The 25658-nt window shown below is 51.8% G+C and overlaps 1 protein-coding gene across 1 annotated transcript; it reads left to right on the forward strand.

Moving 5' to 3' along the window:
* The first annotated feature begins 9234 nt into the window (after positions 1 to 9234).
* On the forward strand, positions 9235 to 16705 carry AHSG (alpha 2-HS glycoprotein). The gene is made up of 7 exons (XM_062211222.1): positions 9235 to 9541; positions 11580 to 11690; positions 12492 to 12576; positions 12888 to 13051; positions 14187 to 14288; positions 15316 to 15399; positions 15972 to 16705. The coding sequence occupies exons 1-7, from the start codon at positions 9329 to 9331 to the stop codon at positions 16356 to 16358; spliced, it is 1146 nt and encodes a 381-aa protein (XP_062067206.1). The 5' UTR covers positions 9235 to 9328; the 3' UTR covers positions 16359 to 16705.
* The last annotated feature ends 8953 nt before the right edge of the window (positions 16706 to 25658 follow it).

The following is a 25658-nucleotide window of genomic DNA, read 5'->3' on the forward strand; positions in this document are numbered from 1 at the left end:
GTAGAGAGGTTCCTGGATTTGGACACCCTCAAACTCACTGCAGGGGGTTCCTGCACTGAGTGGAGGCTGGTCCGGAAGCCCTCAGTGAGGGAGCCTGTTTGGGTGGGAGGCAGGAGTCGGGGATACAAGATTGAGTGTGACATCGACCCTGCTTTCCGATGAGGGCCCTCCCAAGTAGGAGAATTGTTCTGCTGGATTTAATGCAGGCAGAGGGCAAGAACCACCGCTTACACTTTTCTCGTGTGTTCCTACAACTACTAGAGTGAGCATCTGGCTGACAAGAATGATACCTTCCCTCTGTGTTTCCTTAACACCTAGCACAGTGGAATGTCTAGGAAATAGTATGGAAGTTAAGGAATATGTGTCAGAGAAGACTCAACACATGCCAATAAGTGGGTCCACAGAATCTTCACAATTGGGTTGAAAGGACCCTTTGCAACCCCCATAGTCCACAGGCTGGATACAGAAGTGCCCGAATGTAATAAGGTTCGAGTTACTTGACTCAAGCAGCCCCAGGACAAACTTCAACGTCAAGGCCATGGCTATCCTGAACATCTCCCTGTCCAAGGCCCCAGCAAGTGCATATGGGGCTCACTGGGAGACAACAGGTCCACCTCTCCTCTTCCTTCCTGTCTGAAGAGTGCCACTCATTCACCTGGCTTTGGAGCTGCAGTCGGAACCCAGCCGAAGTAGTGGATGTACGTCTCTGCCCTGACTGGCAGTTCCCTGAAAAACAGCTAACTAAAAGCAGGGTAATCATTTACCACTTATTTACCTTCTAAACCTGCATTTGACATCACTTCACCATGGCTGAGTCAGCACTAAAGTCAACAGGTGAAAGTTTTTTCTGAAAAATTGATTGCCCCAGATATTCTCAACTGATATTATGTGGGCAAACTCCTTTTTGTAGCTCTTCGATTATTAACCAAACTCAATATATTTTTCTATTTCTTTAGTTTTTCTTTTCAAATATAGGAAACAGCCATGTTTTCTATTGTGAGAATGATTTGCTGGCTTTTACTAAGTATTGGAAGAAACCCAGGCTCGACCAATTCCTTGGAATGTGATGTGGAGAAGTTCTAGAACCTGCACCTCTGTTTTCTTTTCTTTGGGGTAAAGGAGGGAGGATGAAAAGGCTCTGTGGCTTTTCAGAACTGAGTCCACAACATTCGCTATGACAGACGCCGATTTCCCGGGGAAGACAGCTCCCCTGGGAAAGCTCAGCTCTCCCCATCTCTTTCACCTATCTGTGATGCTCTCGAGTGGGTGTCAAGGCCACCATGAACAGCACACAGAAGGAAGTCTTCTTTCAAACCAGAGCAAGTGAGAGGTTTCCCACCATGTCTTTGTGGTCTCGAAAAGCCCACGACGAGGACCACCGGGTCCTCGAGTCCCAGCGCACACACGGGATCGCCAGCCCAAATGGCAAAGGAACGCCCCTTGGAAGGGCAGAGTCGATGAAGTACACGCTGCTCGTTCCACGCAAGGCTTGGACTCTGCCTTTTCCCCAGGGATGCACTGGGATGCAGCATGGGAAGGGCCTCGGCCACAAAACTGAGTGAGCCGTGTCCCTGCAGGTGCACCTTCCTAAGCACTGCACCCCTCCCTTTTTCCTGGCCCCCCTCGAATCCGCACCTTTCTCTGCCTCTCCTCTTACATGCACTCCAGTGTCGTTCTTTTGGGGATCTGGATTTGCAGAGCCGGGTCATGGTTATGGGGGCAAATTTGGGGGGGAGGCTTTTCCCACTCCCAGAAAAGAAGCAATCACCTCAGGTCACTGTGGTTTAACCATATTTGCCGTGCCGTGGTCAGGCCCACGTCTTCCAGCTGCGATGCCTTGGCACTGAGTACACAGGGCTCTTCCAAATGACTGTTGAGGCCTTCCAGGGCAACTGGTGCTAAGCTTCCTTCACCAGAAGCCTGATAGGTGCTTGGACAAGGGTAATTTGCATTCCACGGATCGATGTTTTCCATTGGAGAAATAAACCCCAGTCTGTCTTCTCAGGACAGACGCGCTGATGACTTTGTATAATGACTTAATGCAGGTTGCTCTTCGCTGGGCCAAACGAGCAGGGGGGTGAACTCCTTTCCCGGCAGGATGGGGTCTTCTCTTCACTCTGTGTCCAGGCGCCTAACACTTCAGGCAGGAGGTGCGCCATCACTGTTTGTCCACTGAACCTAAGAATGAAGAAACCAGGCTTCGCAGAAGTTTATAGCCAGGCCTCCCAGGGCCTAGGCCCTTTAAGTAACAGAAAGGGCAGAACCAGGAATCTGGTCCAAAGACTCACACACCAACCACGGCTACTTCCTCCCGGCACAACCAATCATTCTTCCGCCGTTTGCTGGCAAGCACTTGCTCCTGCTGTGTTTTGGAAGGGAGGCTGGGTGTCGAGTTTTCACCTCCGCTCTCCTTGCAGGAGGTGATGTTCCAGCCCCTTCTGGCTCAAGCCTTCTCCTCCTAGACCGGTGTCTGCTTTCAGGGCCACGGACAGAACCAACCTGCAAGAAATCCTGCACTTCGCTGGTCCTTTCTGTCCAGGCTCCTGCAATCTTCCTCGGGACAGTCGTCCGCCCCCGTGCCTCCTTGCTGAAGAGCTTTTAATTTTTAAGATTGATTTTCTTTATTTGAAAGAGTTAGAGAGAGAGTGAAGAGCCCCTTTGCGAAGTGCAGAAGCTTGACGCCTTCCCCGGCCGCCATCCTGAGCCCGCCACCGCCAGCCCCAGGGCAGGCTCCACCCCGCCGGCGCTGCCGGAGCCCTGCTGCCCGCACCGGAGCTGACCCGGCCTCCGCTGCTCCCTGGACTTCCCCACAGCCCGCGGCCACGAGCCCCTGAGAGCCAGCGCGCACGGCCACAGAGCACTTAGTGTGCAAGCCCAGGAACGTGCGCAGCTAAGGAATAAACACGACGAAGCACATGGAGGACTAGAGTTACCTCCCTGTCTGGGATTGGCGGGCAGCTGGCTGAAGCTGACCCAAGATGGCTCATGGGTCAGTCCGCTGACACGCATTCGGCGTGTGACAATCTCCTCAAGGGTGGAATCGGTGTCTTCAGGCGCAGGGGAAACACCCAGAGCTCCCTGGGGGGGCCAAGGCTACGTCTGTCTCGGAAAACCCCAAAATCTCATCGGTGTTCCCCCTTCAATGGCAGTGAGTAAATGGCAATGTTTCTTTCTAAGGAAACAAAAACCAAAACCCCCCAAGTCAGGGATTGTTTTGTTCAGCTTGACACCAAAGCTGTTTTAGGATGTTGCATGTTGGGCATATGGAGTGGTGGCAATAAAGCCAATTCATAAAATGCACTGTTAACAAACTGCTGGTGAGTTTCCCGTGTCTGAGTTCCCACCACAGTTAGCATGGAAGCAGTAGCAAAGGAAAAGAGAAACCAGCTGAGCTGATTTAATATGCCAATTAAATAGCAGGTGTATACATTTGCATAGCCTTTCTGATGGGCAATTTAATGACAGAAATGAACAGCTTTGAGCCTGGCACTGTGGCGCAGCAGGTAAAGCCATTGCCTGCAATGCTGACCTCCCATATAGCCACCGGTTCGAGTCCCAGCTGCTCCACTTCGGATCCAGCTTGTTGCTAATGGCCTGGAAAAGCAGCAGAGGATGGCTCAAGTGCTTGGGCCCCTGAACCCATGTGGGAGACCTGGAAGAAGCCCCTGGCTCCTGGCTTTGGCCTGGTCTAGCCCTGGCCATTGTGGCCATCTGGGGAGTGAACCAAAAGGTAGAAGAGCTCTTCCCCTCTTTCTCTGTCTCCTTCTCTTTCTCTCTGTAACTATGACTTTTGAATAAGCAAATATTCTTTTAAAAAAGAAATGAACAGCTTTAACAATGTTCATATTGGGAGGGCACTGTGGCACAGAAGGTTAAAAGTTGCCACCTGCAATGCTGGCATCCCATACAGGAGCGCTGATTTGAGTCCTGGTTGCTCCACTTCCGACTCAGCTCCCTTCTGATGTGCCTAGGAAAGCAGCGGAGGTTGACCCAAGTGCTTGGACCCTTGTCAACCATGTGGGAGGCCCAGATGCAGTCCAGGTTCCTGGCTTTGGAATGGCCCAGCCCTGGATGTGGTGGCCGTTTGCGGAGTGAACCAGCACATGGAGGATTCTGTGTGTGTGTGTGTGTCTTCCTCTCTCTCTGCCTTTCAAATAAATAAAATTTTTTTTTAAAGTCCATATCTGGGGCCAGCACTGTGGCATAGAGGGTAAAGCTGCCGCCTGCAGTGCCAGCATCCCATGTGGGTGCCGGGTCGAGTGCAGGCTGCTCCACTTCTGATCCAGCTCTCTGCTATGGCCTGAGAAAGCAGTAAAAGATGGCCCAAGTCCTTGGGTCACTGTGCCTTTATGGGAGGCTGGAAGAAGCTCCTGGCTCTTGGCATCTGAAAGGCCCAGCTCTGGCCATTGCGGCCATTTGGGAAGTGAACCAGCGAATGGAAGATTTCTTTCTCTCTCTCTCTCTCTCTCTGCTTCTGCCTCTTTGTAACTGCCTTTCAAATTTAAAAAAAAAAATCAGTATTTTAAAAGAAATGTCCATATCATTTAAATAAAGAATTTCACTTCTAAGAATCTATCCTGGAGAAAAAACTATAAAGCCATGGATTCCGGAATAAAAGAATTCAATGCAGCTTTAAAAATTTTTGTGTTTGTTTAAATTTATTTGAGAGAGAGACAGAGTGAGAGACAAACACAGAAAGAGAAAGCTCCCACTGGTTCACTGTCGAGTTGCCCACAATGGCTGGGGCTAGGTCAGATCCAAGCCAGGTATCCAAGCTGGGTGTCCCACACAGGTGGGAAGTATCAAAGTACTTGAGAGCCACCTCCTGCCCTCTCAAGGTATGCATTAGCAAGAAGCAGAAATCGGGAGCTGGGACTCAAACCCAGGTACTGCAGTAGGAGGTGCAGGGGTCCCAACCCTGAGAGTACCACTAGGCCAAAAGCTTTGTAGCTTTCTATAGGATAATGAGCAATTGAGAACAAACTGCCCAACATGGAGAATGACATGAAGTCATTATAAGCTTGCTTTGTTGGTTTTGAGAGGCAGAGACAGAATCTGCTGGTTCATTTCCTAAGTGGCAGAGCAATGGAAGGCCAGGGCGTAAGGCAGAACCCAGAAGCCTGGAATGCACCCACCTGGGTGACAGGAACCCAATTACTTGAGCCACCACCACTTCCTCCCAGTCTGTATCAGCAGGAAGTTGGAGTCAGAAGCCAGAGGCAGGTATCAACCCCAGGTACCAAAACCAATATGGGACATGGCATCTTTTTTTTTTTTTTTTAAAGATTGGTTTTATTTATTTGAAGGGCAGAGTTAGAGAGAGAGAGAAGGAAAGGGAGAGAGATTGATCTTCCATCTACTGGGTCACTCTCCAAATAGGTTCAATGGCCTGGGCTGGGTCAGGCCAAAGGCAGGAGCCAGGAGCTTCATGCGTGTCTCCCAAGTGGGTACAGGGGTCCAAGCACTTGGGCTGTCTTCTGCTGCCCTCCCAGGCTCATCAGCAGAGAGCTGGATTAAAAGTGGAGCAGCCGGGATTCAAACCAGTGATGGGATGTTGGCGTTGCAGGCAGTGACTTAACCTGTTACACTGCAATGCTGGCCCTGACATGGGCATCTTAACTGCCAGGTATAAGCACATTTTTAATTTAATGACATGGGAAAACAGTCAAGTGATAAAGATTAAATTAAAAAAGAATATATATGTATATATGCAGAATGAGCTAAATCATAGTAAAACAATACAAGTCTTTGGCATAGAAAAAAGGACAAGATGCAAACGCACCGAGGTGGGAAGGCCAGCTCTGCAGAGATGGTTTTTACTCCTGTTTGTGTGTGGGTCAGATCTGTCAGATAGGCAGGTGCCAGCTTCGTCGCTTTTTACGTGTGCCTTGGTTGTCTCGCTTCAGACAAACACCTAACCAGCCCAGCATCTAGCATCAGCTATATACCGAATGATTTGCAGATCGTCACTGATGAGTGATCCAAAAATGATGGTACCAAAAACGGCTCCAAGTGTAAGACAGCAAAAACTGAGAGGAACCAGACGGAAATTCTTCCTCCCCGTGCCCTCTGGCTGCGATGCAACAGCACCACCCCAGACGTGGTGGAGGAGACCCTAGGTCACTTCTGGGGAGGAGTAGTGCTGGAGACGCCTCAGTCTCATCATCTCATCACCTCCTCGCAGGCAGCAGGCCGGCGGCACCAGGACAGTGGAGTGGCCGCGACAGCATGGAATGCCCGGGCCGCGGCCTTGAAGGCAGCTTCGTGGAGCCCCTCCCCATCGTGCGGGTCTGGCAGTCACATTTTCACAGGCTCTAAAGAAGGGGCTGTGGTCTAGCAGGGCTCTCAGAGCTGGATGAGGGACCCCAATCGTCTCGCTGTGGATTGGGTGGGACAAGCAGGACCCTGGCTGGCAGGTGGCCCTGCTGGGGGACATGGGACATGGGACACGTCAGCGTCAGCCTGCAGAAGACACCAGGGAGGCCCTGACAGCACAAGGCAAGGACACCCCTTTCCGCCCTGGACTAAAGAGGCAGTGGCATAAAATGACCCCTTTGGCTGCGCAGGCTTATTTTTAGCTCCAGGGGACGAGGCAGGAAGGGAAGACAGGCCTAAGTGGGAGTGGCCTTCATCCTGAGTGTTGGGGCAATCAGGTCACCTGGAAGTGATGAGATTAACTTCTCACAAAAGAAATTCGAGAGGCCGTCGACGTGGCTTAAAAGGCTAAGCCTCTGCCTACCTTGCTGGCATCCCATATGGGTGCCGGTGCAAGTACTGGCTGCTCCACTTCCTGATCCAGCTCTCTGCTGTGGCCTGGGAAAGCAGTGGAAGATGGCCCAAGTGCTTGGGTCCCTGCACCACACGAGAGATCCAGAAGAAGCTCTTGGCTTCCTATTGGCCCAGGCACACCCCCACACCCCTACACATACCCCCACACACCCCACACACCCCAACCCCCACCCCGTGTGGCCATTTGGGAGTGAACCAGCAGATGGAAGACCTTTCTCTCTGTCTCTTCCTCTCTCTGTCTGTAACTCTACCTCTCAAATAAATAAAAATCTTTTTTTTTAAAAAAGACATTCCATAGGGATATAGAAAATAAAAGACTCTTGAGCCTGTGACTTAGGAAATATGCCCTCACTGAATGCTCTGCATGTTTTGTTTTTGTTTTTAAAGATTCATTTGCTGGTTCACTCCCCAAGTGGCCTCAATGGCCAGAGCTGGTCTAAAGCCAGGAGCCAGGAGGTCTCCCACAAGGGTGCAGGGCCCAAGCTCTTCGGCCATCTTTTGCTGCTTTATCAGGTGCATTAGCAGGGTGCTGGATCAGAAGTAGAAAACAGCCAGGGCTCGAACCAGTGCCCATATGGGATGCCAGCATTGCAGGTGGTGGCTTAACCCATTATGCCACAGCGCTGGCCCCATGTTTTCATAATATTAAAATATTCAGTTGTGCTGCTGGCATTGTGGTGCAGCAGGTTAAGCTACAGCCCGAGATGCTGGCATTCCATATAAAGGACGATTTGAGTCCTGGCTGCTCTGCTTCCGATCCAGCTCCCTGCCAATACAGCTGAGAAGGCAGTGGAAGGTGGCCCAAGTCTTGGGCCCCTGCCAGCCACTTGGGAGACCAGGAGACAATTCTAGGCTCTCGGCTTCGGCCTGGCCCAGCCCTGGCTATTGTGGTCATTTGGGGAGTGAATCAGAGTATAGAAGCTCTCCTCCCCCTGCCACTCCCCGCCCTGGCCCCTGCTATCCCATAACTCTGCCTTTCAAATAAGTAAATCTTTTTATAAAAAATGAAAACCCCAAATATTCAATCATGACTGTAGTTAGTACTTCTCCAGATTATTTCAGAGCAAAACACATCCTCCTTAGCACAGGCATGAAGACAGCGGGGTGGAAGGCTGATGGCAGGAGACTGGTCCGATTTTGAGGATCACCTTGGTCCCCTTGCTAGATGACCAGAGCCTGTTTTGTGTTGCTAAGAGCCACAGCGCATCTCAGAGAGAGTCTGGAGTCCGGCTGCACCTGCTGAGCCCTGTCGCTGTGGTTCTGGGTGAGAGTGAGCCCCTGGAAGAAATGCGGAAGCTGCTCTTGGCGCTGTCTTGTCTGCACCCCAGTTGCACCCCAGCCAGTCAGCACCACTCAGCCTCCCCTTAGGGCCACCCTCTTTCTCTGCTCCTGTGTTTCAACCAGGTGTTGTTCTCTGAAGCAAAATCCAACCGCTATGCAATGAGGACCTGCGAGAATCAGAAGAACACATGGGTCCCCATGTCGGAGCCTCCTTGCCCTCACTCCTCTGGTCTTCCCCAGGGCCTCCCACTGTCCCATCTGGCCTCCTTGGGAGCCACAGCTGGGAGGGGCAAGGGCCCCTTAAAAGGCTCCGTGGCCCTGCATTCTGTCCAGAAAGACATGCTATCTCCCTCTGCCAAGGCTGCAGAGGGTGTTGGGGTGTTTGGATTCCTACCTGCCCCTACAGCATCTCAGCCTGCAGAGTGGGACTCGAACCCAGAGCTTTGCCAAATGAGCGGCTATTAGGCCAGGACTGCACCTGGGCACTGGCTGGGGGTTGGGACTACGGGCGCCAATCACTCTTGGCCACCCAGGATGCCAAGGTTAGTGGCTGCTTGTGTTGTCACTGCAGGGCCCCGGCAATGAGGGGGTGGGGACCTCTACACTGCTCTGTTGGCCCTGCCACAGGGACCCCCTCCTTTCACCTCCATTCCCCACTTTAGGCAGAAACCTCTCCTTCCCTTTCTTCTTCTCGCAAAGGCCCTTTCGCAGGATCTTGGCATCTCCCAGAGCTCACCTGCACCTTTGCTATACCTGTGGGCCATGTTCCACCTGCAGGACCCCTCTCAGAGGGGATAATCCCCCTGACATCAGAGAATTTCATCAAATTGCTCATCATCCCCTTCCCCCTCCCAGAGCCCCTGGCGTGCTCAGATCACCATGGAGGACCCTGCTGCTGCCCCCCGCACCGCACTGGGGGCTGGTCGTGTCCCCCTACCCCCTCAGCCGCCTCTGCTGCTCCCATGTTCCAAGCAGACTTTGGAGCCTCTCCCACGCAGCGGCGTTGACTTTGGCAGATTTCTTGGAGTCTAGCGATGTCCTAACCTGTTTGCTTTTCTGGAGCTGATGTTTGCAGGATTTTTTTTTTTTTTTGGAACCAGAACAGAAATCATCCCATGTCTTTATGCAATTCCTCTGACATGCTCCAACAGATAAATAAAGCCTTCCGCCCCTCCATCGGCCCACCTTGCCCAGCACAGGGTTGGTTCTGAAGCCTCCAGCCACTTGCCCACCTGCCAGGGACTCTCTGAGGGCAGCCATGAAGTCCCTCGTTCTACTCCTTTCCCTCGCTCAGCTCTGGAGCTGCCACTTGGTCGCAGGTGTCCCACTGCTGGGTTACAGGGAACCAAACTGCGATGACCCAGAAGCAGAGCAGGTGGCCCTGCTGGCTGTGGACCACATCAACAATCACCTTCAGCAGGGGTACAAGCACATCCTGAACCGGATCGACAAGGTGAAGGTGTGGCCCCGGGTAAGTGGACCTGCTGTGCGTGTGCTGGAAGAACCCCTACTTGGAGCTCAACCCAGTGCGCCCAAGGATCAGCACCGGTGAACCCAGAGGGGTAAACTCTCCTCGCTTGCTGGGAGTGACGGAAGGGCCAGATGGAAGGTGGGAGAGGGACCCTCTGTGTGGCAGTCACAGGCCTCAGGGAAGGTGCGGGGTGAGGAGTGGGGCCAGGTGCAGGAGATCCAGCATTCTGCAGATTCCAAGTGGACAGTGTGCCTTGCTGGAAAAGCCAGGGCTCAAGGGACCGGCTGAGTTAGAACTGCCAAGTTATAACTGCCCCAAATCACTGACCAGGAATTTTTTTGTTTTTGTCTTCCATTCCTCTCTGATGAAGACTGCAAGTGAACGAAATGAGCATTTGACAAGTGCCTCCTGTGTGCCAGGCCTTTTCCCATAGCTCAGCTCACGCCCCTCCCCCAACTCAGGTGCAGGAGATACATTGTCCTTGTCTTACATAAGTGGAAGCAAAGCTTCCATGCATTAAGCCATTCTTTGCCCAAGGCCATGGTCATAGAATTAGTAAGCATCCAGCAGGGGATTCGATCTCAGACCTGTGTTCTTCCCTCTATACAAGCTGCCTCTGAGAGAGGGAAGAGAGGGAGAGGGAGAGAGACAGAGAGAGAGAGGTTCCCTCATCCCCTACAGAAGCATTGGTGTGAAGAGAATTCACTTCCTCACACACTGGACAAGAGACCCATGCAGCCTAAAGCTAGTGACAATACACACCAAGGTGGAACGAAGCCTGGGGGGTCAGTGGAGAGACCTGGAGAGGGAGGAAGAAGGCACCTGTTACTGCCTGTTTAGAAGTTACATTTTATATCTGACGAAGGCAGAGTCTGTCAGTGTGCAGTTATTGCAAGCATTCTTTGGGCATGAGCTGGTGGTGGCAGGTGCTGGGCGCTACTAGGTTGAACCACGTAAGATTGTCATTTCTTACATCAAAGCAACCAGCCATTGGCACTTTCAGGGGTTCGAGCTGATGCAAAGATGTGAAGACACAGTGCCTGCAAGGGATCTATAGACTGGGAAGGAGAACAAGGCACACGGCAGGGTGTCTCACCGACGGCAGGTGTTTGAAGAATGGGTTGCCCCGGGTGGGTTTAAGAGTGCTGCAGCCAGGCCCCCAGTGTGAACAGTGGTTGGGAGAAAACACCCACCGATTCTGGGAAAATTTACACACGAGGGAGGGAGAAGAGGATGAGCGGGCACCATGATTTTCACTAAAGGCATCCCTTGAGAAACCCCCATCCTCTGCAGCTCGGAGTGTTTCCAGGAAGTGACTTTGGCATCGAAATTGCGAGCTTCCTGCAGCAGGGGCCAGTCTGACCCTCACCTTCAGGTGCCCGTAGGTCAGCACAGCCACCCAGGAGGCAAGCAGAGCTGGGCTGGCAGGGAAAAGGCAGACTTGTGCCCTCCAGACTTTCCAAGATTTGAAGAAATGATAGGTGAATAGGTGAACTGGCAAGAACAACCCCAAGAAGCTTCTCCCTAAGTCCCCCGCTGTCCCTGTGAGCATGGTTTTTCCTGTCTAGTGGTTGACTTGCGCTTCCCCTCTCATCACCAGCAGGCGGCAGCAGAGAGCAGCATCTTTGCATCCAAAACAAAAACCCCTTTCATGAAGGGAAACAGCCAAAAGAAAGATAGTAGAGGGAGGAATGAAGATAAAAGAAAGACAGGAAGGTATTATGCTACACCACCTTACTTTGCAGCTTAACTAAGGGTAAAATTTTAAAGACTAAAAAATCCGTGTTAACACTCATTTCTATAGAGCAGCTCCATCAGCTTGTCCAAGCCTACTCTCCTTCCCAGCCAACAGAAGAAAATGCGAGAAGCCCCGGGCATTGCCCTGTGTATGGGCTGGTTCAGAGTCAGACACAGCCGCAGACTACAGCATGGATGACTTGCGCTTCGCCTCTCTGAAATTGGGGAGGGTCCATGCCCACCGGGACTTCCCCTCCATCTGCAGAACAGGATCAGGCTCATCTCTGCTCTGTCTCCACAGCGACCCACCGGAGAGGTGTATGAGTTTGAAATAGACACGCTGGAGACCACCTGCCACGCACTGGACCCCACCCCCTTGGCAAACTGCAGCGTGAGGCAGGTGACACAGCATGTGAGTATCCCTCTGCAGGTGCCATGCTTCCTCTGTGGGTCAGGGAAGAGCTGGCCCATGTTTTTAAACCGTTGTATTTTTTCTTTCACTATATTCAGTATTTTTAGCTGACAATTTATTTTAATAATGTACACATTTGTTGGGCACAGGGTGAAAACATGATATGTATATGCAGCATGGAATGCTGAAGTCCCAGTCATTAGCATTTCCCTCTGCTTCAGCATGGATAGTTTTTGAATTTCAAAATTTCCAACTCCTGGAGCAGTCCTGCTTTATATATATATATATATATATATATATATATATATAGAGAGAGAGAGAGAGAGAGAGAGAGAGAGAATTACTTTATTTGAAAGAGTTACAGAGAGAGAGTTAGAGCCAGAGAGAGAGAGAGAGAGAGGTCTTCCATTCCACTGGTTCACTCCCCAATTGACTGCAACAGCCAGAGCTGAGCTGATCCGAAGCCAGGAGCCAGGAGCTTCCTAGGGGTCTCCCACACGGGTGCAGGGGCCCAAGCACTTGGGCCATCTTGTACTGCTTTCCCAGGCCATAGCAGAGAGCTGGATCAGAAGTAGAGGAGCTGGGTCTCGAACCAGGGCCTATATGGGATGCCGGCACTGCAGGCAGCGCCTTTACCCACTATACCACAGCGCGGACACTGGGCCTGAGTTTTGCAACAGCCCAACATTCTTGCTGTAGCAGTCCCAGAAACCGGAGGGTGTCAGTGCCGGTGCTTTGGGGCCCAGTGGTGCCGGGCTGGTGAACCTCCACCGGGTTCTCACGGTGGGGTTCTCTCTCCAGGCTGTGGAAGGAGACTGTGACTTCCACGTGCTGAAGCAGGACGGCCAGTTCACCGTGTTGTCTGCGAAGTGTGACTCCACTCCAGGTAGAGTCGGTTTACCCTTCCGTTTCGAGAGCATGGGGGAAGAACTATCTGGATAGTTTTCAACCTAAGCAGTCGTAGGCACTGGGTCAGTGAGTCAATGAGAAGCCCCATGTCCCGGGTGCTGGGACCTGACACCTGTTTTGAAGGCGCTGCGCTCACTGCAGGTGAGAATTACTTCCTGGTGACAGCATGAGCGCGCCACATGACCGCGCCTCACGAAGGGTTAGCAAGATGCAGAGAAAAATGCCAGAAGTCAACATGGCTAGGGCACACCCAGGGAGAGTCGGGTAGACTCCTGTCTCGGTCCGCAGACTCGGCAGAGGACGTGCTCAGGCTGTGCCCAGACTGCCCCCTGCTGGCCCCGCTGAACGACACCAGAGTGGCTCACGCCGCCGAAGCCGCCCTGACCGCCTTCAACGCGCAGAACAACGGCGCCTATCTGCAGCTGGTGGAGATCGCCCGGGCTCAGCTTGTGGTAAAGACCGAGACCCTCTGGACAGCTTGGGCAGTTTGGTGACACTCGGGAAAAGCGTGTGGCAAAGCAGGGGTGGCAGCAGAACAGGTGTCGGGGCAACAACCGGAAGGCAAGAAGGGTCCTGGTTGGAAAGGGGACAAAAAGGGTCCCTGGGTCCCCGGATGTCATTAGGATCCCCTAGCTCTCTGCAGCCAGGAATATCCCACTCCCCTGGCTCCTGCTAAAACCGGGGCTCCGTGTTCAGCAGGTGGAGATTCCCCCGTTATCCAGTGGTGCTGCCTGCTGGTACACTGGTCTCCACACCTGTGTCACCCATCGCTGCTGATCATCTGTGACAGCCTTGAAATTAATACTTGCAAAGGCATGAACCTACTTACCCTTCTAGACATGCAATGGCAGGATCCCGAAATGCCTTTGGAATCACTGAGGGGGAAAAAGCTGTTTGTACTGCAGGTGGCTTGGGCACCTGAAAGCAACAGCATTCTAACTCTTCAGACTTCTGGTGCTCGGGACACCAGCCATGGCATACTTGGACATATGTTAGTATAGGTGGCAAAAAATCCCCATTGCAGACTGCACCAAATAACCGATAGTTTATTTTTGCGAGTGTCCGCATACTGTAAATATTATAAGCAAGAAAAGCACAAGTGTTAGCGTGCGTCCTTTTGTCCGATGGTTCTGTGTGATCCTGCTCTATGAAATTAGGTGGGAGCGGTGTGAATTCACTTTCGCACCCCAACAGGAGTAACCTCCGTCTTGGATCTCCAAGTGCAGCCCCAAGAGTGAAGGCCAGGGGCAGGCACGGTTCTCATTCATGTCAGTCTAAGACTGACCTCCTGATTTCCTGTTTCCTGTCTGAAAGCTCACCTGCACCCTACATGGTGGGCAGCTAGAGCCCCAGCTCCTACCTCTGTAGGACTAGCTGCTGTTAGAACGCAATTCCCCGACAACTGCCCGTTGCCAGCCATTCAGAGGCACGTGTCCTGGGCCACACGACGTGGTCTACGTGGATGGTGCTCCCAGAAGTTGTGCAAAGCCAGCCATGGCCCCGGCTGCTTCCCTGCAGCCTCTCCCTCCCCGCCGCTTTCATTCAAAGCCGCAATGCCTCACGTGCATCTTCATTTACTTTCATCAGCCTCTCCCAGTTTCCACCTATGTGGAGTTCGCCGTGGCCGCCACTGACTGTGTTGCTAAAGAGGTCACTGATCCGGCCAAATGCAACCTGCTGGCGGACAAGGTGAGTGGGGGGACCTGGGGCTGCCGCCACGCAGGCGGAGCTGGCTGCAGGACACCGCAGCCTTTCAGAGGCTGCATCTTGGGACTATGGGAAAAGAACAACAGTGTAAAATGCCCCCTCCCTGGGGACCAGGTCATGCCAGGCCTTCCTCCGGGTGTCACCTCCCCCCCCCCCCCCTTAGAGCTGTCACCACTTGAACTTGTACACTGGAGGCACATGGATTCAGGCCAGAGAGAAAGAGGCCGCTTCTTAATGAAGCCAAGTCGTGCCCGGCTACTGGGAGTGCAAAATGTAGATTTCCTAGACAAATCTGTACCTCGGATACAAAAGCTTTCAAGTCTGTAGGCCAATAATGTCCACTTCTAGTCTAAAAAAATCATCAGAGATGTTTGACAGAAATATATTTATAAAAATGATTTATCTATTCATTAAATAAGATTAAAAAATGATTTATCACAGATACAAATGACCAAAAAAAATCAAGTATCTAACAAGTGAGCACCACAGCTCTCTATATAGCATGGCAGTAAATAGAAAGGGATGTAGGCACTAAAAATTATGTTTTCAAAGAATGATGAATGATGTGAGAAGATGCTGTAAGACACAGAATGGTTTATTTGCTCAATCTCAATTTTTAAATTATACAAGGATACTGAAAAACATTCATGAGAAATGGAGTTCAAAGATGAGCTTATATTGGTGCACAAAAGGTTGAAATTCATGAGTAGTTCTTTCATACGCTGCATTTTCCACAAAATTTTTTATGAAAAAAATCTGCATAAATTTAAAAGCATAAGGTTGCACCAAACCATACTTTTTAGTTCCGTTTCCCGTGGAATTATGGGTGATCTCTGTCACTCTCAAAGTATTTCTGCATTTTCTTTGTATGTACGGTGACAAGTTGTAGACTGTCTAGAAGCAAAAACCATAAACTTTAAGAGCAAGTTACATTTGGATTTAAGTGAGCGGGGGGAGGGGAATCTGTTTGGTAAGCCCATTAAAAGCGCCGCTGTTTTTCTGTGGACAGCAATATGGCTTCTGTAAGGCAACGGTCGCTGAGAAGGTTGCTGGGGAAGAGGTGGAGGTGACCTGCACCGTATTCCCAGCCCAGGTAACAGCTACATGGATATTCTTGCCTGCACCTTCCTGAGTGCTGTGACCCCTCACATTTATGCAATGCATCGTATTTATGGTACTTTGCTGTCCCGTTCTGAACCTCACCATGTCATCATTGGAATCATCTCCAAACGCAAGGCTGTTTGAGCCTCCCCCTCCCCCATGAAGCTGTCGCTGTAGGACAGACCCGTTCTCCTATGGAGCTGACAAGGCTACCTCTTCACTTGTGGGAGGTGGGAGTGGTTTTCCAAGGGGTGGAAAGTACAGATGGTTGCAGGTACAGATGACCAAGGCTGACGTCTGGACATAGGTGGGGTGCTTTTACTCATGGGACATGGGTATGTAAACCCACTGTCACCAAGACAATCCTGGGGAGACTGGGGCAAAAAAGAATTACTCAGGCACAAAGGATTCTTGTCGGGTTTATAGGTGGTTCCTTTATTGCCCGATGCCTTGCAAATAAAAACCATTGCTATGAGGAAGTTGGTCAGGGGGGTGCCCAGACCCATAGGTGGATTGTCTGGGAGGAGCCAGCGAGCTAACCTGTGGAAATGGTCCTCTCTCCAGCTTGCGGTCCCACAGCCCCAACCAGACGTCGCTGGCGCAGCAGCAGTGGACCCAGCCCCGGCAGTGGACCAAGCCCCGGCAGTAGACCCAGCCCTGGCAGTGGATCCAGCCCCGGCAGTGGATCCAGCTTCACCTGTGTCCCCTCCAGATGGCCCACCTGCATCTTCCCTGGTGGTGGGGCCCGTGTTGGTGGTACAACCCCCGGTCCCGCCCCGGGCGCACTACGACCTGCGCCAAACCTTTGCAGGGGTGCCCTCGATGGAGTCAGGCTCGGGAGAAGCCTTCCACCCTGGGAAAGCGCCCGTGGTGGTGCAGCCTAGCATTGCCGCTGCCCCTGGCCCTGTGATCACCCCGTGCCCAGGGAAGGTCAGATACTTCAAGATCTAAGCTAGACACAGCAGAGATGAGAAAATTTGGCACAAAGAACGCGTGCACTGTTGTGTCCAAGCCTGCACGTGGGTGGCCGCTTTGTCTGCTGTCAAAATCGGTGCTGCATGAGGTCTACATTAGTGTCACGTCTCCAATCCCTCCTTCAAAGGGGGAAGTAGAGGAGGCGGGGCGAGGTCCAGCAGCAAGGATAAGGCCGACAAGTTGATTGCCATCTCTGTCTTCCAATCGACCTCACATAAGCAACTGAGCTGTGACTTTGAAAGGTGCTCTTGCCAATCTTGTATCTGCCTGTTAACAAAAGTGCCTGTTGGACTTTCCTTAATAAAGAAGATTCTAAGCTGAAATGTGGTCTGATTATTGCCCACTTCAGCCAGGTTTTGTTCCCGTGTGTGGTCTGTCATCTCGACAACCACACCGTGTCCCTGATTAAAATTCACCTGAGGGCTAGCACCGCGGCTCAATAGGCTAATCCTCCGCCTAGCGGCGCTGGCACACCGGGTTCTAGTCCCGGTCAGGGCGCCGGATTCTGTCCCGGTTGCCCCTCTTCCAGGCCAGCTCTCTGCTGTAGCCCAGGAGTGCAGTGGAGGATGGCCCAAGTTCTTGGGCCCTGCACCTGCATGGGAGACCAGGAGAAGCACCTGGCTCCTGACTTCGGATCAGCGTGGTACACCAGCTGCAGCAGCCATTGAGGGGTGAACCAATGGAAAAGGAAGACCTATCTCCCTGTCTCTCTCTCTCTCACTGTCCACTCTGCCTGTAAAAAAAAAAAAAAAAAAAAAAAAAAAAAAAAAAATTCACCTGAAAATAGAACCGAAAGAAAACAAAAGCCTACTGGGGTGCTGTATACAGGAAAAAGCGAGGCTAGAATCTGCTCCCAGCCCGCAGAAAATGATCTTTCCCTATGAGAAAATAAGGGACGGAAAATATTGCTGAAATAGAATCAGGTACCTGAACTCGGAATATGAAAGCCACCGGTTTCCCCCAATACCCACACAAGAAGGGATTGGTAGTTAACACAGCAGCCTCGAGGCTGGCACTGTAGCGCAGTGGGTAAAGCCACCCCCTGTGATGCTGGCAGGGTGCTGGTTCTTGTCCTGGCTGTTCTACTTCCAATCCAGCTCCCTGATAATGATCTGGGTGTGCTGGGCCCCATGTGGGAGACCCAGATGAGATCGCTCTCTCTCTCTCTCTTTCATCTCTCTCTTCTGCAACTCTGGCTTTCAAATAAATAAATAGATCTTCAAAACATACACATACACAGACCTCATTTTATGTCTGTTCATTGTTCATGTTTAAAATTCCTAGAGCTCTCTGTATACACTTCACTTTATACTTCATGAGGCGGATCTTTCTAGAAGATCTATTTCAAGGACCCCAATGCAAGCTTTGGTTTCTAATACAATCAGAGAGGGTTTACTCAGACAGATAAATCCATAGGCACCCTCCAAGTTCCCAGATAGTACGTAGGAATAAGCAGTCCCCATTATAAATGGTGCCCAGGTAATTTCAATTTTTGCCTGTCAGAGTTAGGTTTTCCTGATCAACCTGGTGACGAGTCGTTCTGGGTGGAATTTTACAGATTCTTTTTTTTTATTTTCTTTTTTTTTTATTTTTGACAGGCAGAGTGGACAGTGAGAGAGAGAGTGACAGAGAGGAAGGTCTTCCTTTGCCGTTGGTTCACCCTCCAATGGCCACCGCGGCCAGCGCACCGCGCTGATCCGAAGGCAGGAGCCAGGTGCTTATCCTGGCCTCCCATAAGGTGCAGGGCCCAAGCCCTTGGCCATCCTCCACTGCACTCCCGGGCCATAGCAGAGAGCTGGCCTGGAAGAGGAGCAACCAGGACAGAATCCAGCGCCCCAACCGGGACTAGAACCCGGTGTGGCGGTGCCGCTAGGCGGAGGATTAGCCTGTTGAGCCACGGAGCCAGCCTGCGGGTGGAATTTTAAAGAGGTGGATCTCACAGCCAGCTGAGTGGCTTCACCTAACCAGGGACACTAAGCAGGGACTCTCACCTTATCACTCTATTTCAGAGGTTTTATCAACATCCCAGTGACGAGCGAGCAGGAATGGCCAAGAAGTTGGGAAAACTGGGCATCGCAGGAGCTGAGAAGGGCAGGAAGGCAGGGGCGGGGCTAAGGGTGCTGGAAGAGAATGAGGATGAGGTTTGGGACAAGGCCACGGAGGCCGGCAGCTGGCACAGAGGCGCTGGAGGACACCCAGGGCTGGCTGGGGGTAAGGATGGGGCGGAGGGCGCGCGGACGCTCCTCTCCCCAGCAGTTTGATGGTGAAGGGTAGAACAGGTAGGACATAAACTATATAGGATAACAAGGTGGAGAAAATGTTTCATTTTTTAGGGGAGGGTTTTGAGTGTATTTAGGGCAAAAGATAGGAAGAAGAGCAAGAGAAAAGAGATGACAGAAAGCTGGAGTGTTGAGCTGGAAAGGGGGTTCCTGTCCTTCCTTGAGGGGCCTTTTTTTTTTAAGATTTATTTATTTATTTGAAAGCCAGAGTTACACAAAGAGAGGAGAGACTGAGAGAGGAAGGGAAGGAGAGGGAGAGAGAGAGGGAGAGAGAAAGAGAAAGAGAAAGAGAGAGAGAGGTCTTCCATCCACTGGTTCACTCCCCAAATGGCCTGAATGGCCAGAGCTGGACTGATCTGAAGCCAGGAGCCAGAAGCTTCTTCTGGGTCTCCAATGAAAGTGCAGGGGCCCAGGGACCTGGGCCATCCTCCACTGCCTTCCCAGGCCATAGCTGGAATTGAGAGCAGAGCCAGTATTCAAACCAGGCACTCCAGTTTGGGATATGGTATCTCAAACAGTGTGTTACTGCTATGCCAAATGCTTACTCCTAATCTTGCCTTCATATTTGCTTTCTGTTATTCTTATTTTTCTATAATGCATGAAAACCTCTTTAATAATATTCTTTTAATAAGAAGAAAGCTTCAATAATTTGTAGTGGTTCTTAAAGCCCTCCACCAAGTTCCATTCATAGCCACAAATATTTTAGGACCAAAAGAAAGAGGAAGAAAATTATTTAGACTCACTACTGATGGAGATTGAATCACATGCATGACCCCCTCTAGTCCTGTGAACCTGCATGTATGTCCATTTTTACTGATGAGAAAACTGAATCCCAAGAAAACATTATGTTAGCTGAAGTCACACAGCTAGTGACAGATTCCATCCAACTGGTCAACCAACCAGAAAAGCTATCCCTTTCCATCACAGCACCCTGAAGAGGTGCACTGGAGAGTGCCCCCCTCTGAGGCCAGAGCCCACAGTGAGAAGGCAGAAGGTCACTGTCCTCTCCTACAACGCACTCCAGAGGCCGGGACCCCTGCCCTTACAGAGGCCAGATCAATGCTGCGGGGGTATACGCGGGTTCTCCCCTGCTGTTAATGGATAATGGTATATTTGAGTATTGATCCAACCCGATCCATGATGAACAAGAACAATAAACATCACACACTCACTGAGAAGAGCAGCAGCTTGGGGGGGCTTGGGGTCAGTCCTTGGGTGGATGTGCGGTTGGGAGCAGGTCATCCCGTTTCTCATGACGTCACTCACAGAGTCTCAAGTGGGCGGGGCGTGGCCGCCTGTCTCGCCAAGGACCCCTCTGCCTCTCCCCACTTTAGGACTCTGGTAAATACGTGAGCGTCGCACCACGTGTCGGAAGGGCACTGTCTCACACAAACACTGGGCAGAACCAGCGTTCCCAGTGTCTCGAAGGCCCCGTTGGCAGCCGCTCTCAGTGCACGCGAGACAATGCAAGGTTTTCTCGTTCTCAAGATGACAGTGGCTCTCAGAAAAGGTTCAGGGACAGCTTCCCAACCTTCGGGGCAGCCTCGTGCACGGCGTCGCCCACTCTCTCTCCACCCGGCACCCTTATGCTTTTGACCCAGGTGAATTTAACCTCCACGTTTTCGAGAGCACCCGTGAATCCCACCGAGCGGCAGAGGACCGGCAGGGCTGTGGCTGCTCAGCCCGGCCGCAGGCCCTTGCTCCTGGCTCCAGGGAGGCCAGACGAATCTTTCACTCCATAATTTATTTTTATTATTTTTTTTATTTTTGACAGGCAGAGTGGACAGTGAGAGAGAGACAGAGAGAAAGGTCTTCCTTTTGCCGTTGGTTCACCCTCCAATGGCCGCCGCGGTGCGGCCGACGCACCGCGCTGTTCCAATGGCAGGAGCCAGGTGCCTATCCTGGTCTCCCATGGGGTGCAGAGCCCAAGCACTTGGGCCATCCTCCACTGCCTTCCCGGGCCATAGCAGAGAGCTGGCCTGGAAGAGGGGCAACCGGGACAGAATCAGTGCCCCGACCGGGACTAGAACCCGTTGTGCCAGCGCCGCAAGGTGGAGGATTAGCCTGTTGAGCCACAGTGCCGGCCTCACTCCATAATTTTAATAGACAATGATAATTCCTGCTTAGATTAGTTTTTACAGTGGTGGTTGCAAAATGGTGATGTTTATAATTCCAGTCTTTCTTCTAGATTTAGTAACTGGCATTTGATTGTAAGTTTGTTCAGTCAGTGTCAATGCAAACCTATGGGTTGCTGCTTTGTTGAGAGAATGGTAATTTTACCCCTGTCAGTATTTTGGTGGTCAACTTGTCCCAGACTTGGCAACAGATTCCCTTCAAGTGATTTCTTTAAAAAAAAAAAAAAAAAAAAATTGCCGGCGCCACGGCTCAATAGGCTAATCCTCCGCCTAGTGGCGCCGGCACACCGGGTTCTAGTCCTGGTCAGGGTGCCGGATTCTGTCCCGGTTGCCCCTCTTCCAGGCCAGCTCTCTGCTATGGCCCGGGAGTGCAGTGGAGGATGGCCCAAGTCCTTGGGCTCTGCATCCACATGGGAGACCAGGAGAAGCACCTGGCTCCTGGCTTCGGATTGGCGCAGCGCCGGCCACAGTGGCCATTTGGGGGGTGAACCAATGGAAGGAAGAGCTTTTTCTCTGTCTCTCTCTCTCTCACTGTCCACTCTGCCTGTCAAAAAAATTTTTTTTATTTATTTATTTGAGAGGTAGAGTTACAGTGAGAGGGAGAGACAGAGAGACTGGTTGGTTCACTCCCCAGTGGCCACAATGACCGGAGATATGCCGATCCAAAGCCAGGAATCAAGTACTTCTTCCTGGTCTCCCATGTGGGTAGGGGCCCAAGGACTTGAGCCATCCTCCACTGCCTTCCTGGGCCACAGCAGAGAGTTGGACTGGAAGAGGAGCAGCCAGGACTGGAACCAGTGCCCATACGGAATGCTGGCACCACAGGCGGGGTATTAACCCACTGTGCCACGGCGCTGGCCCCATCAAGTGATTTGTTAACACAACTTATTCTGTGAGTGATTCCTCACTTTCTGCCCAAGTTTGCTCATTTCCTTTCCCTGGAATCAGTCACTTCCTCAAGGGGCCTTGGTTGCTTGGATTGGAGAATAAGATTTGGAAAGTTGGGCACATTGGAGGGTCCTTGCTGCTAGGCTTCCTCAGTGGGTATGGTTGGAAGAAATAGCAGTTTCACATGGTCCCATGGAAAATTACGAACGCATTCTGCTACCTCGAGCAGTCCAAGGCCCCAGGGTGTCCTGGCTTTCCCTCCTTCTCACTCTCTCCTGCAGTGAGAATCCTGCTTCCTAACAACAACACAGTTTGACCAATATTGCAACATACACAGACTAGTTCTAGAAATGACTATGCCCATTTCACTATAGAAAGCAAACCTGCTAAGCAGATTCTAAGATTCGTTTGCCTTTCTTACCCCCCCCCCTTTATTAGATTAATGATATGTAATCAAAGAACTGTGTTCACAAGTTCCTTGGATTAGTTCTCTTCTCCTGCTTTCACTATGTCCAGAATCCATTTGAAACCCAGTTAAGCTCATTTGTTTGTTTCTGTTTAGTTTTAGTTCCTCCCTCTCCATTTGGCTGAATAAATTATTGCTCTGAACAATGCATGGTCATGATTCCAAAAGTCAAAGCTATAAGGAATAAAAATATTACTGGCACTTTTGAGTAACATTGTTGTCTTTTCCTTTTTTTTTTTTTTTTGACAGGAAGAGTGGATAGTGAGAGAGAGAGAGACAGAGAGAAAGGTCTTCCTTTTTGCCGTTGGTTCACCCTCCAATGGCCGCTGCAGCCAGCGCATCTCACTGATCCGAAGCCAGGAGCCAGGTGCTTCTCCCGGTCTCCCATGCAGGTGCAGGGCCCAAGGACTTGGGCCATCCTCCACTGCCTTCCCGGGCCATAGCAGAGAGCTGGCCTGGAAGAGGGGCAACCGGGATAGAATCCGGCACCCCAACCGGGACTAGAACCCGGTGTGCCGGCGCCACAAGGCGGAGGATTAGCCTGTTAAGCCACGGCGCCAGCCGTCTTTTCTTTATATTTAGAATTCTCATTTAATTATTATTGGCTACACCTCCCTCTAGTTGGACCCGGTGAGCTCTCCATGGAGCACACCCCCTCCCAGCTTCACTCAAATTGATTGTCCCCAGATACTTTTATTTCTCTATCAGGATCTTATTATCCCCTGACATTCAGGCCACATCCAGAAAAGAAGCAATGAATCAAAGCGGAGCATCCGTCGAGAGAAAGCCTGCCCGAACGGTGGCCCCTGAAGCAGAACTTCTGTTGCAACTGGATCCTGGTTCTGTTGTTCTGGATGAAGCTGCGTCCTAGCCCAGCCTCAGGAGACTAGGGACACACCTCACACTCAGCACAGCGCGTGGAACGCAGTAGGCCCTCTGTAGAGGCAATCCCTCAGCCCTTCCGGGGCCGTGTGGGCAGTGCTGGTTAGGGTGCACCTTAGCAAGAAAGCTACCCAGTGAGAGTGAAAGCCCTGAGAAGCAGCCCCTCTGGGGGATGGAAGTTGTGTGCACGTGGCCGTGCCCTTGAGGTCAAGTTCGTTGCTTGTAAAGATGGTGAAGGAACTCAGGAAGTTTGAGCAAGGTGCTGGGCGGCTCCTCGGAAAGCACCTGTCCCTAATTAAAGTCTCTGCGTAGGACCCCGCCTCCAACTCAGGAGCCCGGGCCGTACACCTGGCACTGGAGTCCGGCTCTGAAATGGCCAGGCAGTCTGTGTAAGAGGCTGAGCAAAGAAGACAGACTGAGTGTGTGCTCAGCCCTGCTGGGACTCGCTGGGAGCGGCGACCTCTGGCGTGGATTACTTAACAAGTTTCTAGCTTAGGTAACAGACGGTGGGTGTGAGCTGGCCTCCAGGTCTAGGTGACTCTGGGTCCCTGGGAAACTCTAAGTGCAAGAAAGTCTAAGTGCAAGACCCACCACCCTGCGGCCCTGCCTCGGGTGCTGCTGTCTTGAGAGTATTGTGGCCCAAAACATCCTCCACGTCTCTTGGCATAAACCAGCTCAACCATGAGTGTGAGCTGTGGATTATAGATCCTACCTGCCTCCCTCACCCTTGTTTTCTTTAAAGGGAGAGCGGGAGAGAGAAAGAGATATCTCCCATCCACCCTATACTCCCCAAATGCTTGCAATAGCCAGGGCTGGGCCAGGTTGAAGCCAGGAACCCAGAGAAGAGTCCTGGTCTCCTGCTGCCTCCCGGGGTGGGCACGCACAGGAAGCTGGGACAGGTTCAGAGGCAGGACTCAAATGCCAGCCCTGTGATATGAGACACAGCATTCCTAAGCTGCGGCTTCATGCCTGCAGCAAACCTGCCGCCAGTGCCTGCCTTTCTGAGTGCCCTGCTGGGCGCAGGGGTGCAAGCTGTGTGCCAGGTGCCCTCAAACTCCTGCTCGGTCACGGCTGGTGAGTGGTAGAACCGGGATGTGAACCAGGCTTGCTTGTGCCCAGAGTCTGTGCACCTGGCCCTGCAGGGATTCTTGGAGGAAATGCTCTAAGGCAGATTTGCCCCCAAGAACAGTTTTGATACTGGGAGATGGACTGTAAACATTCTGAAGGTTTCAGACATTCCCTAAATATGACTGTGAAGTGGAGGGGGGGGTGGCCTCCAAACTTAGGGACTTCAGGAAGGGGCTGGGGACAGACTACCAGGGGGTGGCCTGAGGCCACTGGGTGGGGTCACAGTAACAGACACCGCCCAGTTTATGGTGGGGACAACTGGAAGGCCACAAGAAGTAAACAATGTCATTCACCTCTTTTCCCTCTCTTGCTCTTGCTCCCTGCCCTCGGACACTCACCCTATCTTTCCCATCAGGCCCGCTCCCATTCATTCTGCAAGCCCCAAACTCACGCTGCTTCCTCCAGGAAGCCTTTCTTGACTTCCTCATTAGAACCAGTTTCTGCCCCTGTTGCTTTCTTAGTATCTACTCTTTAAAGGTGAGAACTGCGCCTTCCTCTCTGAAGCCAAAAAGGTTGGATGTAAATCCCTGGCTGTGAGACCTTGGGCAAGCGATTTAACCTCTCTGTTCCTCTCTGGGAAGCAACAGTGGTACCTACAGCTCTCGGTTAGCTATGGGCTTAAATGAAGAAGGAACACAGTCGTTAGCACGAAGCAGGGCGTGTCCTGAGAATCCATACATAATGCTGGGCCCTAGCAGTGGCTGGTGTAGATGCCCACTCAGTATTTATGGAAGGAAGAAAAGATAAAGGTGGGAGAGAGAGAGAGAGAGAGAGAGAGAAGCATCAGAAGTGGAACAGAGACGATCTCTAACCAGGCAGCTCCAGCTTGATGCTTGGGAGCTGGGGCCGCTGCAATTTTCCTAAGCACAAATCCTAGTCAAGGTGGAGACCTGCTGCCTATATTTCTAACTCCCCAGAGACCCAGTTCCACACACTGCCCCTCCCAGCTCTGCAATGCTCTACCTGGCTGACCTCGCCCTGTTCAAACACACTTGCGTCAGGAGGATGGGGAAACTCCCGCTCAAGGAAAACGCGCTGGTTTCTCCCGTCCTGGCTCACCTGGTGGGGAAGCTGTTCAGGTGCGGCCACTGCAGAGTCACAGGGGAATCCATGCTACTGTGGGAAAAGTGAGCGCCGCAAGCGCTGTGCACTGAGCACTGACAGCAGACATTGCCGCCACCGGCCCGGCCTTCGGGGCCAGGCTAAGCACAGCATCTCCCAGCCACTTCTGCTGTCATCACTTCGTCCCCCTTCCCTTTCACTCTGAGGCTCCTGAAGACTGGACCAGGACTGGCTAATCAGGTGGTGGCATCTGCCTCCTGAGCGTCTTTTTTATTTTAAAAATATTGATTTTATTTATTTGTAAGACAGAGTTACAGAAAGAGGTAGAGACAGAGAGAGAGAGAGAGAGAGGTCTTCCATCCGCTGGTTCACTCCCCAAATGGCTACAATAGCTGGAGCTGGGTGGATCAGAAGCCAGGGGTCAGGAGCTTCCTCC

This window comes from Lepus europaeus, chromosome 2, assembly GCF_033115175.1.
Source record: "Lepus europaeus isolate LE1 chromosome 2, mLepTim1.pri, whole genome shotgun sequence".
Classification (NCBI taxonomy): Eukaryota; Metazoa; Chordata; class Mammalia; order Lagomorpha; family Leporidae; genus Lepus; species Lepus europaeus.